Consider the following 21,220-nt stretch of genomic DNA (forward strand, 5'->3'; position numbering starts at 1 on the left):
AAGAAGTTGCAACATTTGTATGTGCCAACTGCTCCCATTTGATAGATGATATCAGTAGTGATATCTGATCAGTAGTGCTGACAAAGGTGAGACGTTTCTCAGCCGTATCATTACAGGAGACAAAACATGGTGTTTTCTTTGTGATCTGCAATTGAAGCAACAATTGGCCACCTGGAAATTGCCATCATCGCCAAGAAAGAAGAAACCACTACAAAACAGGTCAAAAGGCAAGGTGATGCTCGAACTGTTTTTCGATTTGTCAGGAATTGTTTACGTGGAATTTATCCCACACGGAGCAACTGTAAACAAGGACTGGTACAAGGAGATCCCTACTCTCTACGCGATTCAATTCATCGTAAGCGTCCATAGCTTTGGCGTAGGAAGAATTGGCTGTTGCTGCATGACAGTGCCTCTGCACATCGCTCTGTTCTTGTCCAAGAGGATCTGACAAGGCAACAGGTCACCATTTTGCCATACCCTCCGTGCTCACCGGATCTAGCACCATGTGATTTCTTTCTCTTTCACCGCTTGATAGCAAAGCTATGTGGTCGTAGATTTCAGTCATCCGAGGAGGTCGTCAATGGCAGAAGAGATGCCATATGGGAATTTCCTGCCAATATGTTTCAGCAATATTTTCGGCAGCTATATCAACGTTGGCAGACTTGCATGGTGGCCAACGGTGACTATTTTGAGGGCCGATGTAGATCTATGTACGTGTATGTGAATACCTTGTAATATGATGTGATAAAACCACAGTCCACAAACTTAATGACTGTACCACGTGTGTGTGTGTGTGTGTGTGTGTGTGTGTGTGTATATATATATATATATATATATGACGACAGATCCCAGCCTCAACTAGAACAGCTCACTCTGATGGTGTGTGACCATTCTGGAGGAGGATCAGCATATCCTTTTTCTTCTGCCTCTTCACAGATTGTGTATGGGTTCTGCAGAACTTTGAGCAGAAATTGCACTTCACTAAAATCGTCTTTCTCAGCTTTCTCAATAGCAGACTGTGCCATCCAGTTCCTCAGCACATAGCGTGGATTCATTTGACACATGAGTTGTCTCCTTCCTGCATCTGTGAGACCTACAAATTATTTTATATTTATATACATGCCATATTCCTTCAGGCCTGTTGCCTTTTAAATTACTTTTCTATGGAAAGAGAATAGGCTTATGAGACCATACCAGCAATGTCTCTTGAGTTCTTCCATTCCAATTTTGAATGAGCTGGCCACTTTTCAGAACAGAATAAGGCAGAAAGTAACAATTTTGCCAACAAAATGAATTCATGATCACAGTAAACAGAACAGGAATGTTTTACTCATCACAGTAAATTTTGTATAGGGAGTGACTTAGTGCAAACATATGAGCCAGGCCATATCTCTTACAGGGCACCAAAAATTGTTTATTCCACATGGATCTGTGTGTGTTCAGGTTTCCATCAAACTTGCTTACATGTTTTTTCCCATCTAATTTAAACTGAAAATTGTCTGGTCCAATTTCTATGTACACAATGAAAATAAAATCAGATATTTGCTACTAACCTCTTTCCTCTTCAATTCTTTTCAGATATGCTTCTGTAAATGAAGGATACTGCGGATGGCTGGATAGTCTTTTAAGAGACCAATACTCATTTAATATTTGTGGATTTCTTATATCTGCTAAGGCGATTTCTCCAAGCTGCCTAAATGTCATGGTAAAATCAGTGCCAGTTTCTTCCATCAGCTGTAGTAAGAGTGTGAGAAGCTGACTGTCAGCATCATCCTTATCCTCATTCAATCCCAACTTCTTTATAAATGCAGACCTGAAATGGTTACATGTTTGTATACGAGTATACCAGGTCTGTCCACCATACCCAGTAGAGGAGAATTAAGAATTTTGTGCACTACCAAATCTTTAAATTATCGGACCACAGTGACCTGAAACACTGTGGTCCCAACTTAAGAATATCCCTAAAAAGCTGCAATTATTGAGGTCCAAAAGTAATATAATAATATATTTATATCCCACTTAAAATGTTTCCTGCATAAAAAGATATCCCACCTAAGAAAAGCAATTTTAAAGACATATATTGTACATTTTACCTATTTAGTAGTATTTATCAGATTATACAGAAATGTATGAGCAACAGAATAGACACACAACCTAAATCAAACCTGTTGCAGCACTCTGTATTGCTCAGTGATTTGTAGAAGTCGGGAAAAATTAATGGTGACATTCTGACCTCCATCCATCTAACAGTAGTGTAGTTTTTGTATGTACGGTTATGTGCAGTGAATATATGTGTTGACTTTCATACAGACACATGAAACTAAACTGATTTGTATATTATACATAGCTGTATGCATGGCTGCAAAAGCAAACACAAAACTTAAGGCATCATCAGTTCTTAGAAACTAGAAAGACAGATACTTCACCATGTGATGTGCAAAACTGTTGCAGAATAACTTTGCATACCAGTGTAAATGCTAATTTTTGGTAGCAAAGTACCTGTACCATTTTTTGATGTGTTCTTCACTGTGCAGTGCAGTCACTAGGACAGAGATGCTGTCCTTCCCACAATCTCAAGAAAACAAAATAAGCATTTTAAACAATGTGTACAACAGCTGAAAATCATGTAAAATAATCCCTTTGATATATACTTCCAAGCAGGGCTCTAGAAATATCACACCTGTTTTGCTTAGAGGGGTTAATGGCAACTATTGGCCAGTGAATTTGAGTTGCATTTGTTAATGCTTGCTGCAGTACCATTTTAGTTGAGTGGATTTGCCTCTTGCATTTTACTTTCCCCATAAACAACTGAACTGTATATTATTCTGGTTGCATGACGTTTATGATCTTTTGTTTTTATAAGCCTGCCAATACTTTTTGGCCGGTGTCCTTCACTGTCAGCGCATGAGAGCGAGTCTATGCTACGAACTTGCTTCGTCTGCAGAGGGAACATTTGTAGGCTGGCACTGGCAACTAGCAACTGGCACGTGGGAAAAGCAAACAGTATCTACTAATAACAGGGATCCTATGAGCTCAACGTCTACCTTCTTACTGAGGCAACATAGTGTCACTGCGCATGCCCACCAATCTTAGGCTCACCGACTTGCATCAGACCACTACGCATCAGAGATCCACCAGCCAAAATCGACCGTCCCACCTATGCTCATTCTGTTTGTACTTTGAAGGATATATCCGTGGTAATATGAATCCACATATGCTTACTGACATATATCAGCAGAAACAGGTAATGCAAACTCTTAGCTTTGAATGCAGTAGAAGTGTGCTGTGTAGAATGTCTGATACCATTTAAAATTAACCTTATCATTTTTAAGGTAGGAAAATGGACTGCAAGGACACCACTGTAAGTTGTAGCTATGAGAAACATAAATTAAATTAGTGTTTCAGTACTTCAATAGGTAGCGTCACACTGATTTCAACTGGATTGGGTGATCATCCATAGAATATCACCTCGTAGCTCAAATGCAGATGGACTGATGTTGATAAAAATTTATATTGAAGTTCCCTGCACAGATTTGTTGAGTGTCATGGCTGTCCATCTCTCTGAGACATAGTATCAGCACCTAAACTGTTGAACAGTTTTCGTATTAATTTGACAGGAAACTCGATGAAAGTCAGGCAATCACAGTTTTCAGCCATATTGACCCTTAATAGGGAGCCATGATAGCATAGTCAGCATAGTGACTAGCTACAGACTGGATGACCAAGGGGTTAGATTTTGAGTTCTGGTGGGGGCAAGAATTTTCACTTCTCCATGTCATCCAGACCGGCTCTGGGGTCCACCCAACCTCCTATCTAATGGGTACTGGGGGCTCTTTCCCCAGGGGTAAAGCAGTCAGGGCGTGAAGCTGACCACTCACCTCCAGCTAGTGCCGAGGTCAAGAAAATGTGGTTCTATAATCCACTCCCCTATATGCCTTCATGGCATAGTGCTTAATTAATTAGTTAAGTTAGGCCACACCATAGCTCAAGCAGTTAGTCGCTGGCTTCCTACCGCAGCGGCCTGGGTCTGGTCAAGTGGGATTTGGGAATTTGTGGTGGACAAAGTGGCGCTGGGGCAGGTTTTCTCTGAGTACTTCGGTTTCCCCTGCCAATCTTCATTCCACCAATTGCTCCACAATCACCCTCACCTATCATTTGGGGCTGGTACAATAGGCCAGAAGTGGTTGCAGTACAAGGACTTAGTCCCACCCCACTAGCAATATAAAAAAAGGTTAAGTTTATGTAATGGACTGTTTCATGTATATCATAAACCAGTAATCATATTTTATAAACAGGCTGCAAATAGGTTTACTAAACTGCAAAGAATGCTGTTGGGAATTCTGTATACCATACTCATATTATGGCATGCAACTTTTCCAGTCTTCATTGCATCATTTCTTCACACAATTTGCACATCACTATATTCTGGTAAAAATACTTCTTTTTATTGTGTTTTCAAATTGTATGTGAATCCACATATTCTGTTACAACAGGAGGTGGGATTTTTTAATATAAAATAATACCTGTGGGTAATTTTGTATTGTTGTATTACTGATGTTAGAGTGACAGTGATGTATTCATAACCAATTATGTATTATTGTCAGTAGGTAAGAAAACTCTAAATACTGATTGGTGTGTATGAAACATCACAGTATCAGTTCAAGGTTTTTATAATCATAACTATCTTCTAACACGCAATTAAAGCACTTGGAAAAGGTTTGAACTTTATGTCCTTGTAAGCAACAGTCTATCCAGTGTGGTAACACTTGACCTTGGCCATGCCATAACTTGGGGGGGGTTTAGTCACCGGCTTCCCACGAAGGTGGCACAGGTTTCATCCCAGATCAAGTCATGTACGATTTGTGGTGGATAAAGTGGCACTGGGGCAGGTTTCCCCTGCCTATTCTCATTGCACAAAATGCTCCATACTGAGACTGGTACAATAGGCCAATTAGTGGCCAACCTACGAAGTGGACTCAGTCTTGCCCCACCCCACAAAATTAAAAACTAATACTTCACCTTCACTTTAACCATCAACAAATGTGGTCTGTTCCATATCTCAATATTAACTGCTTGGGGTTTGATATAGCTGCTATGCCTCATCCAACAAATGATGGCATGCATTCTGAAACAATACTGCATTCTTTCAAGCAGTCATAAGCATGGATGAGTCCACTTGGTCACAGAGAGAGGGAGCAAGTCTGTCTGCTGCCTGGCTTTGTGGGAAACAAATTGTCTTGGAACAGTGAAAAGTACCTCCACCACATTATTGCTTCCCATTGCATTCTCCTCTCATGCATGACCATATGCCATCCCTTGGGCAAGGTCTACCCAGCACTATACCAAGGAAGTGAAAACACTGATTCAATTGCTCATGCAAGAAGAATGACATGAAATCTAATCTTCTCTTAACTACAAAGTGCATGTGCCCTTCCTTGCCTTTGTTTCACCTTAGCACTGGGCCCAAAGTTCTGCAGCTCTGTCCTCACTTGGATTACTTGTGTCTCATCAAGGAAAGGAATGAAGGCCTCTGACAGTTTTTGCAAATTCCATTCTGCAATCTAATAACACACAAATACATGCTAATCAGTAACTGAAATAGAGCAGCTGGTCACACCTTCCATTCAGTTTTTAAGTATTTCATCTTGCAGACACATCATCCTGAATAATAGCCCATAGTATTAAGTTTTCCTGTTTCTAAAAACTTCTGCACTACTGAAGGTAAATTCTTACAAGAAGGCCAGTGCACCCAACAGAAAATTATCATCATTTTGAAAATTAAATAATGTACAAAAAGGCACACCTCTGCTCATTTAAGCTTCATATTGTCATGACTTAGGGATGACTGTAGATGGGGTATGGATTGGTAAACAGATTTATTGACCACTTATAGGTTGTAACTACAAACTGTAACATTATTGCTGATTTCCACATCTTCTCAGTCTGCTTTCACTAGTCATTGCTTGGTAACAGCTCTGAACAATGGCTATTCCTCTGCAATGTCTTCGCTAGATGTTTCTTGGTAACAAATCTTAGCAATGGAGATTCTTCAGCTTCTGTGATCACACCGTTGCCTGCTGGTTAACACTCCACACCTGAACTCTCAGCTGAACTATAGCACCAACTGTCTTCAAGATAACTCCTTGGTATGGATCACGCAGAAAACACAGCCCCTCTATTGTTGTAGAGGCGTGGTTACCATACCACTGCATAGCAATGGTTGTGGCATGGACCACATAGAAAACATAATCTTTTATTGTTGCGTGTGTGTATGTTACGGACGTTACCTAGTAATGTCAACCATTTAGAGAGTCACTGCTTAGCAATGGGTCTATACATCACAATAGAGTACACCTTAGGTCCTAGATTTGGTTATCTACATCCAGAACTGATAAACTATAAGCCCCCCCCCCCTGCACCTCTTAACAGATGAAAATTATATGATTCTTTATCTGTAAACAGAAAAATGAGCATCTGAAATTTCCATTTCAAAGATATGCTAAATCAGAAACAGCTGATGCTACTGACTGTGCAGGAAAAAAAAAGAAATTACTCTGCTTTGAAAATGTGCTACTTGAAAGTATACTTAATGTCCATTATCTGACAATAAAAATTAAATGAAAATGAAAACACACCTGCAGCTGTCTGTCAAAACAATATCTTGCTTCTTTGTCTGAAGAATTTGGAACGAAGTGTGGGTCATAAGTTTCCATAAATCCAAAGGGACCATAATCAATGGTAATAGCAAGCATGCTCATATTGTCTGTGTTGAGAACACCGTGGACAAAACCAACACTCTGCCAGCACACAACAAGATCCATTGTTTTTTGTGCTACCTGGCAAAATAACTGGACATATCTGCTGTCATCCTGTGGGTTGATCTGTGAGTAGTGTTCCTGGGAAGTTCATATACAGTGTTAATATAAATGTCATACTTTGTGCATTGAAAAGAACAGTGAATATATTAAGCTTGGACTCACAATTATTATAAAATCTAAAAGTTTTTTTAAGGATGTCAGCTCCCTGTTGTGTGCCAGAATCTCCAGTGAACCAAACCGAAACCAAGATGGTGCCAAACGAAGTACAACTGCTGCTCTCTCAGTCTTTGAAAATCCATTGTAGAACTGGTCTCTCAATACTGGATCATCACTTACAACAAGAGCTGCAGCTCGGGAAGTTGGAATACCTTGTGAAACAGCAGTAACAACATGAAGACTTCTCATATGGGATTACTATCACTGAATATTTTTATTTAAATTGTATATGTGAACTAAGATAAATTCACATAACATCAAAATGAATATCTGTTACACATATATATATATTAATATATGTCCCTCTTGTATTAGGAAAAAATACTAATGTAAACATAGTAAGAAAATAATTAGACTGCAAAATCTTTTACAGACCCAATATACTGAAACTTCTTTTACAGGCACACAATGAATTTCCTGTCGCATGCATATGCTTGGTTCACTGAATGATGTGGGAGTTTGTGCAATACAGTCTTTCTTCATGCTGACAACCACATGCCTAATCAGAAAAGTGAAAAATAATGATTTATAACTATGATAACCATATCCATAATGCCAGTGGTTGCTATCTGAAATGAGTTGTGGGTTACATATGCTGATACAGAACTTGTTCCTGCCTCATATGACATGCAGAAATTTCAGTTGAATTCCACTAGTTCTGTCAAGACATATTTCCCTAAGTTCTGACTTCATAGTTACAATTTGATATTAAAGGAGAGCTGTCACATCACATTACTGTTCTTTATTTGTGCTAATTACTGAAGTAATTATTTATACTTTGCTTATCATTGAATTTGGGCTAGGAAAAATCACTTGCCAGCACAGTCTATAGAATCTGTAAGTATATCATACCCAAGTAGTACATAGCTTCAGAACAAAGAAATTCACGAACAGATGAACGAAGTACTGCACGTCCATCAGCATCTCTTGAATATGGTGTCTTCCCAGAGCCTTTAAGTTGCAATTCCCACCGTTCCCCTGCTCTGTCATGGAAAATGCAAACATTATAAGTCACTGCATATGAAAAATGTTCAGTGTTTTAATCTGTCAATTGGCCCTATTATTAGCCCTGAATGAAATACCTGTTTATATATTCACCAAGCAAATGTGCTCTTCCATCTCCTAGTTGCATTGCCCAAAAACCGAATTGGTAACCCCCATATCGATGCGAAAGAGGAACTGAACTTGGAATGACTTTATTACCTGCTATAAATTCTAGAAACTCGCTTGTTTTTGTAATCAAAGGATCCATATCGAGAATGTTGATGAGGGCATCTTCTGAAAAATGTACCAGTTTTAGTTTCGTTTTTAAAGGCGTTGGCAAAACAACCGAAAATATCGAGTCTTTTATGTTTCTCCGAACATAGTTTTCCTTCGTAATATCCAAGGGAAGGTTCATTAGTTTCGACTGACAAAACTGCCAGTCACGCAAGTCTTTCTTCAGACAAAACTGGTCAGCTGATTTTTCCATCATCACGCGTAATATCTTTCAATGGTCACGTAAGTGTCATTTGTACCACGGACAATTACCGCACCAGACGTATATGTCTGAAAAACAGCAATAAGTTTCAACAGCAGTTCAAATTCTGCTCTTACACCACAGCCTTCACGAACAGCTGATTTGACAAAGGACAAATCTAACCAGCCGTGCGAGAAGAGCATTGCCATGTAACAAATATTAGAATTGAAATTATTTACCAAATTTAATTGGTCTTCAATAATAAATATATTGTGGATTAGTGGATCATCTGCATTACATGTAGCTATACTAAAAATTATTAACAAGGTCTTCTGTCACTCCTAACGCTCCTAACATTCATTTTCACATTTCATAACCTCCTCTTTGAATTTTGGATTAGTTCAGATCAGTTCGGATTAGTTCGTACGTATCACGGATTAATTAATGTATGTATAACCCGAAGGAAACATTCGCCACTATAGTCTGTGGAATTATAACCTTAGCTATCGCTTTGGCTACCGAAACATACGGACGCGGCTCGATGTGTATTTGGTCGTTGTGCTGGTTGTGCATTTGTTTTATTGTTGTTCGCAACATCTGTTCACAGAGTGCGCTTAAATGTGTACGTTTGTACGGTTTTAAGTGCATGAACGGTTGACGTGGTTGAGTTCTAAGGGAACGTTCGTGATTTGAGAGCGTGGTCGTTAGTAGGGTTTACAAGGTTCATTTTTCTCAAACTAAAGGCAGTCTGTATATATAAACCTAGGCATTTGCTATTATTCCATCATGCCATATAGTGAAGATTACATCAAGTCGAAATTACAAAAGGAGCTTGAAGCAACGCACGTTGTAAGTAACAGTTCTTGAAAGTGCTGACCGATTTACTGTTAACTAATTGTCTGTAAGTGAACAGAAAGGTTTACAGAACGGTATACAAAGTATATTACTGACATTTAAATACTTGGACAATGCTTGAGATGAATGATGTGGAGGGAATTCCAGTTCTTGTACTTCTGGTAGCAGTTTTAGTAAGGTGGTGTGTTTCACTGCATCCCTACTCTGGACAAGGGCGCCCTCCAATGTTTGGTGACTATGAAGCTCAGCGCCATTGGATGGAGGTCACTCGAAATCTGCCTTTGCAGGACTGGTACTACAATACATCGGAAAATGACCTTTTGTATTGGGGTCTTGATTATCCACCATTAACTGCATATCATAGTTTAATCTGTGGCCACATGGCGGACTATATAAACTCAGAATTTGTTGTTCTACGGTCTTCACGGGGCTATGAAAGTTATGGACACAAGATTTTTATGAGAGCTACTGTTTTGATAGCTGATCTATTCATTTATATGCCAGCAGTTTGGTGGTATTTTTGTTGCAGAAGGCAATCAAATAGTCTGAACACAGCTAAGAATGTAAGAAATTACAACACATCGACGTTCACTGCAAAGGAAGAGAAACGTCTTACTACACACATGGCAACATATTTGACTCTTATTTATCCTGGTCTTATATTAATTGATCATGGCCATTTTCAGTACAATGGAATTTCTCTTGGTGCAACAGTTGCAGCAATTGCAGCCTTGATTCAAGAAAGAGAGCTTTTAGCATCTGTTCTTTTTTGTCTGTCCATAAATTACAAACAAATGGGTCTTTACCATGCTCTTCCTTTTTTTTGTTATCTGCTTGGAAATTGCCTCCCAAAACAAAATAGGTCTGTTGTAGCTGGATTTATTAAGCTTCTGTCATTAGGGTCAATTGTCATTATTACATTTTTTATAATATGGTTTCCATTCTTGAAGAATGTTAACCTTCTTTTACAGGTTGTACATCGTTTGTTTCCTCTGGCAAGAGGCGTTTTTGAGGATAAGGTTTCTAATGTGTGGTGTTGTTTGAATGTTATTGTGAAATTTAAAGAAATCTTTACCAACTTGCAAATGGCAAAACTTTGCTTTGTTGCAACCTTGTTGGCTGTTCTACCAAGTAGCATGGACATTCTTCTTCGACCAAGATTAGATAAGTTTCTGCTTTCTGTCATTAACTCTTCTCTTGCTTTCTTTTTGTTCTCTTTTCAAGTACATGAGAAAAGCATACTTTTTGCAGCTATACCAGTTGCACTTTATCTTCCTGTAGAGCCCTTACCTTGTTTCTATTTCCTCATTGTTTCTACTTTCAGTATGTTGCCACTTTTACTTAAAGATGGACTTTTAATTCCATATATTGCACTAACTGTGTTTTACTCAATTTCTGTTTTGTTAACAGTTAATTTTGGTTTAAGAGACCTAGTAAATTACCCCATTGCATTTACACCACCAGGCGCTAAAACAAACCAACAAAAGAGTAAGAAACCAGTGAGAATATATGCAGAGATACAGCCATTTTTATTAAGGAAACATTTCCTTTTAATATTTTTTGTTTCATTGGCAGCCTGTTCTGTGCTGACAGTATGTAGTGTAGCTGTCAGTCCACCATCTCAGTATCCTGACCTTTTCCCACTCCTAATTTCATTCTATTCATGTGCACATTTTATTGTTTTCTTTGCTTATTTTAACTACAGACAGATATTCTTTTTCAGTCACAGTTCAAAGCTGAAATCAAAGTAATAAGTTACTCATGCCTTGTTTGTTGAATGCAGGATGCTTCCACTTGTTATTTCAAAGGATAACGGATGTAATTCACAAATACGCCTGTGACATGAAATGTAAATGAGTTTTGTACACTTCCAGTATTAATACCAATATGAAATAAAAAAGGAACAATATACTGTGCCTTCAGATTGTAAATAAAACATTTGTTGCCTGATATGCTGGTTTATGTTCCTCTACACATTTTCATGAAACTCCTTCCTATACTGATCTGTGTATACATAAGCAGTTTCTTTCAAGGACTATCCTATGGCATGGATATTGGCACTTATGAAGTCCTGATTTTACAGGAAGTTCAGGATGAATCTGATGGTTGTGGGGCAAAGTTTAGTGTCCTCATTGTGTCAGACAAGTTTGAAGGGAAGCCTCTGTTGCAGAGACACAGGTATTAGCTTCAGTTACAATTTAAGATTCTTGTTTTTCTAACTCTGCTTAGATGTTAACAGAATGAATTTCCCATATTAGGGTATCGTGAAGTGATTTGTTGTGTGGTTGTTTTGATTCTTTATAGTTGTTCAAGTTATAGACAATACACAGTAAAAATTTTACTTCACCTAAGGCCATAGACTCTGATACACATTTAAATTTACTCACTCACTTCACCCCAACTTTGGAACTGAAAATGTAACACTGGAATTTCATTGTGTTATTAACTTGGAGCTGGTATAGAACTCTGTGTATTTAGGTACAGGGACCATAGTAAGCTAAATGTAAAATTCAATTTGTTGGTATTATAGTTTTACATACAGACTTCTATAAGATATAGTCACTTGCACAACATGTTTTGGTCACTATATGGCCATAGGTGGCAATTACACAAAATTAGACAACTACTAAAACTGTAAAGGAATACAATTTAGTAAAGTTTATTCTTTTGTTCTGTAACAAGTCAGATGTGTCCTGCAACTGCATAAAAACGAAAATACACAGAGAAACATACCCTCATTATATAGATGTACAGTATATACAGGATAGTTCAGTTGGGTGTAGCAGTGGACTATGGGCTGGACTGCCTTCTGTTCAGTGGGTACCAGGGCTCTGTCCCATGGGGGTAAAGCAGCTGGGGATGACTGCCCACCTCCATATATTGTCAAGGTCAAGAATAGTGGAGCTCTGCCTTCACTCCACTATACATTTGATGCCATGGTGTTGAATTAATTAAGCACTTTATACTTTTACGTATAAAATCAGATATTAAAATCATAAAAGTATGACATTTATGAGTGAGGCTTACTTGAATCTTGATATAATTATTTATGTAAAATCTTTGCCGGATTTAGAAACTGTAAATGCACATTACTTCTTAAAATAAATACAAGATAAAATCCTTATTGTTTTTGGAGATTCTTCAGTATGATCTTCATTTCAGTTATTCAGGTCAGCATGCGCTTCTCTGTTCTTGTGCAGAAATGTGGTTTATTGTCACATGCTTGCTGATTTGTTCTCTGTTATTGATAAGTTTTTGCAGATCATCCAAATATCCCAGTAGTTTGTGTTGGTAGTCTTGAAGTGTTGTTATCAGTATTTAGCTGCTGCCAGTACATGCAGGTTATCTTAAAGGTTTTTACATCTTCCAAGCTCTGACCTGTGTGTATGTATGTGTGTAAGGGGTAGGCCATAAAATCCAGCCCTCACACTGTGACCTTCAGTGATCTATGGAATAACTCTTTATTAATCCTACACTTCGAATGAAATGTAGGACTTTATTTATGGGGGCGTCATAAGTGTCACTTGGTTCCATGAAGAACCGACCTAAGTGACGAAATCTAAAATAAGCTATGGCCTACCAATCACATAGGATATGTGTGGCTGATTCGTCTTCTTGTAGGCACCGTTCACAGGTTGGGTCAGTCCCAGTTTGAAAAGTCTTTTTAGGTGGCAGTGTCCAGCAAGTAATCCTACCACCCATCTTAACTGATCTCTGTTTAATTCCAACAGGTCCTTCATTCTTCTGGCAGAGGGTCCTTATATATATCCCCTTGCCTGTTTGTGTCAAAAGCTCTGACCTAGGTCCTTCCTCTTTAGTGTATAACTGCCTTATTATTATAATAATATCTAATGTCTGTACAGCTGTATATTGACATAATTTCTTTGAATATTCATGTTTATGTAGTTGCAAGACAAATATGACTTGGGGCATAAATTAAGAATAAAATATTAAACTTTACTGAACTGTATGTTCCTTTTATTGTTTTAGTAGTACTATTGTGTAATTTCCAACTCATGATGGTCATTTGGTGACTGTACAGTGATCATCTGTAAGTTGACACAAAACGAATGCATCATTAAAGAAACAGTAGCTTTACATGTCTGCTGTGGCTGTAATGAGACTAGGGTCACTGCATATATTATTTCAGCCCTTGCTCATATGCAGGATCTGATGTCCTTGTGTACGCATCTTTTGCTCATCCCCACTCTCCACTTGTTCAGTTTATCTGATATTTTTCACATCAGAATGTTTCCATTTAGGGACACAACATAGTACTGAGATTGTAATGAACAGAGATACTTGAGCAGTGTGGGGAAAAGCTCTCATGATAATGTTTTAAATTTTCATACAAGTAATTGTTTGCAAATTCATTTGCATTTATTGTCTGTGTTCAGACTTCAGTGGTGTTTTATTTTGTTTGGATATAAACTAAACATAAATAAAGCACAGATCATTGGACATTGCTTGTGAGTAATAGTTATTTTTTCACTGTATATCATGAAGTTAAGGCTTGCTATGTTATTTGAATCTATCTCGGTGAATATTGTGATTATAGTTCCTATTTTCCATATTTTACCACTTTGAGTTGTTAGGTGTAATATTAATAGTTTTTATAAATCATGATTGACTACAGGGCCATAGTGCAGCTGGAAGGATAAGGTCAGTTGAAAAAATCCACTTCATCAGGGCTCAAACCTGCGACCTTCCAGCTTGTAGCATAGTGCCTCAACCAACTACGCTACTGTGTGCCCCCCCTCATGCATGCTGCATGTCCCAGACATTTCATCCTCTTTGTTTTGATCACCATAATAATTAGTGAAGAGTACAAATTATGGATCTCCAGTATGTCACTTAATCTTATGCAGCACTTCATACTCATAAATACCCTGAATCTGTGTTCTTGCTCTCATAAGCTAGGAAAAATTATATTAACTCATAATTCGCTATTTTAAATGGTGGGGCTTGTTTGTACATTGTGTTACTTCTCTTTATATGAGAGAGACTATTTTTCATTTGAGCATGGATAGAAGTATTAAGGAATGGGATACTAAAGGGAAGGAGAGCTGGGACAGTGAACGGAATGGAGAGGAACCTGATTCATTACTTTTCCTCTGGTGTGATTCTTAATTGTTCAGTGTTATAAAGGCAGATTCGTGTACGAGTTGCATATCGGATGGTGGGGAAAGACTTGTTTGTTTTATGCAGTATGGCTTTTCCTGCAGTTTAAGTGTTTTGTTTGCAAGATAGCATGCATTTTGCTTCTAATAAATTGACTGAATTTTGCAAAAACTAACTTTGGGTTAGTAATGACCAGGGCCTGGATTCTGATGACATGTCATCTTTCTTTCCTTGTATCCTATGTGATGCTCTTAAATATATAAATCTTGGATATGAGCTGCTGGTTACAGAAATGTAAATTTTATAGGTAATTTTTTTAAATTTTTAGGTTTAAAATAATGTTTTCATTTTGGGGGTAATTTTTGGGCTTTTAAGGGTATTTCTTGTCATTTTTGGCCATTTTAGGGAATTTTTCTTCATATGTTTTCTGAAATGTGAATAACATGGAAGTGAAGTGTTCTTTCTTTTCTCCTTTAAGTCATTTTTCTGGATTTTTTCGGTCATTTCTTGAATATTTTCAGGTCATCAAAATCCGGGCCCTGGTAATGACACATTGTACCAGATTTGATATTTATGTTATGTTTACTTCATTCACAATATCTGCTGTAATATAAAAAAAAATATTGTCAGCTGTTTCCTGCTAGAGCTTAACTGTCATCAGGCTCGGTTGTACTGCATGCAGCCTTAGAAGTACATAGTGCCCTGCCCTAAATGTTGGTAAAGTAAAGTGGTATATATGTGAAATGATACTGGACATAAAGGTATGAACATTTTCATATAATGTGGTAACTGGTCAAGTTTTTATCTGCTTGGTGAAATAATTTTCTTTGCATGTGTGGGACAGCTACTCGTACATCCTGTTCCTGTTTGCTTCACTTGAAGAGAAAATGTACGCCATGTGACAGAAAGTGAATTGTACCCTGAGGTTGGCAAAGTGTAAATTGCATGCCCATATTAGTCATCTTGTCACAAAAATGCAGGGCAGAATCTTGAGATAAAGATAGGAAACATGTTTTGAAAATGTGGCAGAATTCAGATATTTGGGATCAATCATAACAAATCAAAACCTGATTCAGGAGGAAGTTAAGAGGAGATTGAACTCGGGTAATGCTTGCTACCATTCAGTCCAGAACCTTTTGTCTTCTCGTCTGCTGTCCAAAGACATAAAAATTATAGTTTTGTCTGTGGTTTTGCATGGGTGTGAAACTTGACTGACATTAAGGGAGGAACATAGACTGAGGGTGTTGAGAATATTTGCACCAAAGAGGGATGAAATGGCAGAAGGTTGGAGAAAACTGCATAATGAGGAGCTTCATAACTTGTACTCTTCTCCAAGTATAATTAGAATGATCAAGTCAAGGACGATGAGGTGGGTAGGGTGTGTAGTACGAATGGGGGAGAAAGGGAATGCTTACAGAATATTAGTGGGAAAGCCAGAAGGAAAGAGACTACTGGGAAGACCAAGGTGTGGGTGGGTGGACAATATTAAAATGGACAAGATACCAACTCCATGAGGATTTTTACTCCCCCATACATTGTATATTTGTGTCTTTTGATGGTTCCACACACATGAAATGTTCTCTCACAGTGACAAATTATTTTGAGGTATGTCTCATCCCCTTCAGTGCAAGAAAGCATTTCTAAAATAAACTTTTTTTCAGAGCCATATCTGTGTGTGTTATCTTCTGGAATAACTGAAGCCTGGAAGCATCTAATTTTGGTGTCTTGTTCAAAATATCCTGCACAGTTGAGGAAGGAAGGCCTAGTTCTAATCTTGTGTGACGGGGAGTTTGTGAGGGCTTCTCTGAAATTTTCTGGTGTACATTTGACATTGTACTAATACACTATGCATTAGAGGCCCATTTTATTGCAAGAAGCTTGCTGTCTGTTTCTGACAGATGCTCATCATGATGCATCACACATCTGTAAACTGGTGCTGCTTGGTTTGGCTACACCTAATTAAACTTATATGAAATGCTCAGCCAACCATAGGATATAATATATTTTGTGCCACAGAGAGTACACCATCTCTTCAAAGGAAGCAAAACAGGAAGGGACAGGGCTGCTGTGCATGTGAATTCAAGATGACTTGACAAAACAGGAAGAAGCTTCAAAAGTTACTATGCTGCATGCAGGTGTTAGCAGTTCAGTGTCTGCTTTCTTGTCACTGGAGCATGGCACGTCCTAAGGTTGCAGATGGAGGAGACACCCACTAGATATGTGGGGTAGCTGCAAATATATTGAATAAGCAGTTGAAGACAAGTGATAAGAGGTGATACTCCAGCTTGATAAATTCCCAAAGTTCCATATGAAAATTTTGTTAGGAGGTTTAAATGCCAAAGTAGTTAGGAAAGATATTTTCAAACCAACGATTGGGAATGAGAGTTTTCATGAAATTAATAATGATAACGGAGTAATAAACTTTGCCACATAAAAAAATGTTACAGTTGAAAGTACAGTGATCCCATTTCATAACATTCATTAAATGTACTTGGACATCTCCTGATGGGAAGATACACAATCAAATTGACCATATTTTGATAGATAGGAGATGGCATTCAAGTATACTTGATGTCCGGCCATCCAGGGCAGCTGATTGTGACACTGGCCACGATCTGGTGGAAGCAAATGTTAGGGAAAGACTGGCAGTGAGTAAGCAGACAACGCACAGGGTTCATATGGAGAGGTTCAATCTCAAGAAATTAAATGAGGTAGAGGGTAAGGAGCAGTATCATATTGAAATCTCAAATAGGTTTGCAGCTTTGGAAAACTTAAGACACTGAGGTGGATGTTAATAAAGCTTGGGAAACTGTTAGAGAGAATATCAAAATTTCTGCCAAAGAGAGTCCAGGTTATTATGAAGTGAAGAAGCATAAGCCATGGTTTGATGAAGGATGCTTAAAATTATTAGACCAAAGGAAACACCAAATTGCAGTGTTTAGAAGATCCAAGTGAAATAAATGGGGATAATACTCACACCAATCTGAAACGCTAAGAAGTGTCAATCACATGCTTATATTCTACAGATATAGTGGGACTTCAGTACAAAATTTAATTGAAATTTCAGTCATATACAGTCATTTTAGTTCAGCCATTCAATTGTATTTAAAGCTTTTTCTTCTCTGTCATATGTTTATTTAGATTGATTGTAATCATCTGGCACTGATGAGTCAATAAAGAGAGAAACACAAATTTTGTATTTTGAACTCCCTGCAAAGTGGTCACTGTCTTAAATTCTTATTCCCATATCTTTAAGATAATGAGATACACGTTCAACATTTCCTACAAAAAAATTGAACCAGTTATTAATTTTCATTGAACTTAGGACATATGCCATGTGTTTAATTTCTTACCATGAGGTACAAACTTCTGACATTGGAGCATTATTCACACATTCAGTAGAGGGCCCTTGAAATGTATAGTAAATAAACAGCTACTGTTGCAGTCTGGGGTCCAAAAAGGTTTAAAAATCTGATCACTAGACACATAGTTTGGTCACCAGAAAAATGTGGATTGTTTTCTGGCAGCTTGTTGTGACTCTTGCTTCTGCCCAGCATACAAGATTCTTTTTATCCAGTTATCATACTGTTTGTCCTGAACACTCACAGGCCAGGCATAAGATAATGAGAGAAAATTAAATTTACCAGTAACTTCTTTGGATATTCAGCATTTCGTGTGCCACAAGTAACAGAAAGACTGCTGGAATCCCAACATTTCTTACGCATTTAGCATAACTGAGATCCAGAACATGCATGTGTCCAGAAAGAAAATTGCATTAAGTGAACTGAAAATGTAGGAGACATGCATTAGCAAGGCATGATACATTGGTGTAGGGTTGTCCTTGAAAATTTTGTAGTTCATCAGCTAATAAATTTTGTATAAAAGGTTCATTACAGGTTTATGAAAGTCCTCCATGGGACCTTGTCTTGAACCAGTTGAATCCAGTCAACACTTCCATGACCAAGTTACTTTGCACCTGATGGTCAGTCAATCTGCCCTTGATGTCAAGCCCTCTCAGCACAGTTATCATGGAACGTCCTCTTTGATGAGGGGACAGTCTGTCCTTTGTCATAATCTACTATCATGTCCTATTTCCTTAAGGTGTTACATTGTCATGTTAACCCTCCATCTGTGTGTAGGTCTCCAAGCAGTCCCATTGTGATTTTACAGTCCTCATTTCCCACATTCATGTGCATTTCATTTTCCTTCTTTTAATCATCCTTATATTTTGTAATTTATTTTATGTATTAACTTATAATTATTGTGGGCTTGTGGTAGCGTATTTGGTTGAGGCACTATGTTACAAACCGGAAGGTCACAGGTTCAAGTCCCGATGAGGTCATTGGATTTTTTTCAGTTGACTTAATCCTTCCAGCTGCACTATGTCCCTGGGGTCGACTCAGCCTCTAACAGAAATGAATACCAGGAATATTCTTGAGGGTAAAGGGCAGCTGGCATGTAGGGCTGACAACCTTGCTGCCATCTATGAGCCAATTATCTAGAAAATGTGAGAACCTCAACATCTCACAACTCTATGGGTGTCCAAGGCCTGTTACAGGGATGACTTTTACTTTACTTTTACTTTAATTATTGCTAGTGTGCTCATGCTTGCGTGCATAAATAAGCATTTAAAGAAAAGTGTTGTAAGTTCTTCTGGATTTTTGTGTACGATTTCCAATCATATATACATTAGACTGAACCAAGGTTAGTATGTACTGAAAAATTATTGATCCCATAACAATGAACATTTGAATGAATATTTCATTCAGCATTACATAACCTTAGTATAAATTATCACTGTTAATCTGTTGGGGAGTGAGTGAGTTAATTGCTGTAACAAGAGCATGCTGGTGGACTGTGTTTAGATAGCCGAGTCCTTTTATATCTTTGAACTGTTTGTCTTATATTTGTACTGTCCCAGTGAGATTAAAGAAATGGTCACTTATGCATGTTTCTCAATTTCCTGTGGTCTTAATTATGTTTTTTTCTTATGAACCTGTTTTATAGTTGCAATTAAAAAATATTTTTGTTACCATTCACCATGTAAATGATATGCATGATGGTGGTCGTGGTGATGATTATGATGGTAATTTTGATTGTGATAACAGCAGTAATTCAGATATAGTTCATTGTATCAGTAATTCCTGGCTACTAAATGTATATTCTCACTGACTTAAATTTTGTATGAGAAATGTGTCTGAAGTAACTTGAACTTTATTATGTCACTAGTTGTCTTTATTTTCCATTGGTTGCCATATCCTATCATCATTCATACCTGTATTCATTTGCATTGCTTTACTGTATCTTTTAAATAAAACTTACTTCAACTATCAGCGTAACTTATTATTTTTTTCTTCCCAGTAACCCATCATGTCACTATAATGATCATCCTTTGCCACTGTAACAAAATATCTTCTTTGAAAACAGTAAAATTAATGCCAGTAGCCTGTTGGATTAAATTGCAGTTAACAAATCTGTTTTTGCATGGCTGCTTGCACTGCACAGTCAGGAGTTATTTTTCATTATATTGTGTTAAATATTCACCACGTCTTTCAAAAGAATGTTTTATGGTCTTTATTTTATATTATGTACAAGTTCTTTGCACAGTGAGCTGCTTTTGAGAAAATATTTAAAGTTTAGTTTGAGCTTCATGTAAAGCAGGAGGTATGTTTGACAAGTATCGACAGAAATTTAATTTGCTTGATGCCCTCTAGTACAGAATGGCCAGACCGTATTTCATCAACATGTGTTGTACTTTTGGAGATGTAGCATGTGAACAGGAGAAGGACACAAATGACCTCCCTGTATGCATTCATTTTGTGCACTTTTTCATTGAAATTATAGATCATTCTTTGGAATACATGGGCTATGTATAAATTAAATACAACGAAATCCCTTTTTAATAATTTTCTCTGGGGGCCGGTGGATTTAGATTATAAATTGAGGAAGATGTGAAGTGGAAGAAATTTGACCCTGAGATCATTTGCTTGGGATCATTGAAATTCAATCTTAAATTAAGTAAAACAAGTATAAATGGGGGTTTGCTATGCATATTCATCCTTGCATATTGGTTATATCTTGCTGCAAAAAGCAGAGTGTGGCTTGGGCTGCATTTTCCAAAAATATTCTGTCTCCATATTCTGATACATTGTATAGAATTTAAATTCACTCTGTGTATAGCATACTGTAGCATTATTGATTTTACAGTAACATAATGCCTACGATAGCTGATGTCTATTTTAATTTTGTTCCCTATTTTGTCTCTTTTGTCTAAATATAATGTGTCTTAGGCTGTGATTTGAAATGGAAAACTTGTAAAGTCTTGTAATATATTTCTTTACTTTTTTATTCTCTGTATAAACAGGTAGCCAAATCCCATTTAGGCTACAGATTGAATGTCCTGTAATGCTTCATTGAAAATCTGTGGTTTAGTAGAATTTTGTATAGATGAAAACTGAACGTTTTATATGAAGTATGGACTTTTAAGAGGCCACCACTTACTTTCTTACAGATTGGTTAACTCCATACTAGAAGAGGAACTGAAATCTATTCATGCCTTCTCCCAGAAAACCCTTACAACACAGCAGTGGGAAAATCAAAAGAGTGCTTAGCTGAAACTGAATTTTTAGTTGCTGTCACAACAATTTCCATCGTTTATTTAGTGAATACGTTATATCATTCCCATGAACATATTGTTTTGGTTTTAACTGGATGATACCAAGATCAAAGTTCCTGTAGAATAAAAATACGT

General features: G+C 37.5%; 3 protein-coding genes across 4 annotated transcripts; 2 read left to right on the forward strand and 1 right to left on the reverse strand.

Moving 5' to 3' along the window:
* Window positions 1-770: 770 nt before the first annotated feature.
* On the reverse strand, window positions 771-8,986 carry LOC111871892 (protein adenylyltransferase SelO). Of its 2 annotated transcripts, XM_023865275.2 has the most exons (8): window positions 8,733-8,986; window positions 8,117-8,582; window positions 7,887-8,017; window positions 6,981-7,186; window positions 6,636-6,896; window positions 5,440-5,561; window positions 1,554-1,813; window positions 771-1,093 (listed from the first exon to the last, which is right to left on the reverse strand). In XM_023865275.2, exons 2-8 carry the CDS (start codon window positions 8,506-8,508, stop codon window positions 855-857), a joined length of 1,611 nt encoding a protein of 536 aa, XP_023721043.1. In that variant the 5' UTR covers window positions 8,509-8,582; window positions 8,733-8,986; the 3' UTR covers window positions 771-854. The 2 variants fall into 2 exon arrangements, with proteins under 2 accessions (XP_023721043.1, XP_033610340.1); XM_033754449.1 differs by lacking the exon at window positions 8,733-8,986 and having other exon boundaries at window positions 8,117-8,710.
* Window positions 8,987-9,126: 140 nt separating this feature from the next.
* Window positions 9,127-21,094, forward strand: LOC111871895 (bolA-like protein 2). Its single transcript, XM_023865277.2, has 3 exons — window positions 9,127-9,342; window positions 11,432-11,526; window positions 20,981-21,094. Exons 1-3 carry the CDS (start codon window positions 9,280-9,282, stop codon window positions 21,078-21,080), a joined length of 258 nt encoding a protein of 85 aa, XP_023721045.1. The 5' UTR covers window positions 9,127-9,279; the 3' UTR covers window positions 21,081-21,094.
* LOC111871891 (dolichyl pyrophosphate Man9GlcNAc2 alpha-1,3-glucosyltransferase) lies at window positions 9,349-11,424 on the forward strand. The gene has a single exon (XM_023865274.2). The coding sequence runs from the start codon at window positions 9,462-9,464 to the stop codon at window positions 11,097-11,099; it is 1,638 nt and encodes a 545-aa protein (XP_023721042.1). The 5' UTR covers window positions 9,349-9,461; the 3' UTR covers window positions 11,100-11,424.
* Window positions 21,095-21,220: the final 126 nt, after the last annotated feature.

The sequence above is a fragment of the Cryptotermes secundus genome, unplaced genomic scaffold, assembly GCF_002891405.2.
Source record: "Cryptotermes secundus unplaced genomic scaffold, Csec_1.0 scaffold1350, whole genome shotgun sequence".
Classification (NCBI taxonomy): domain Eukaryota; kingdom Metazoa; phylum Arthropoda; class Insecta; order Blattodea; family Kalotermitidae; genus Cryptotermes; species Cryptotermes secundus.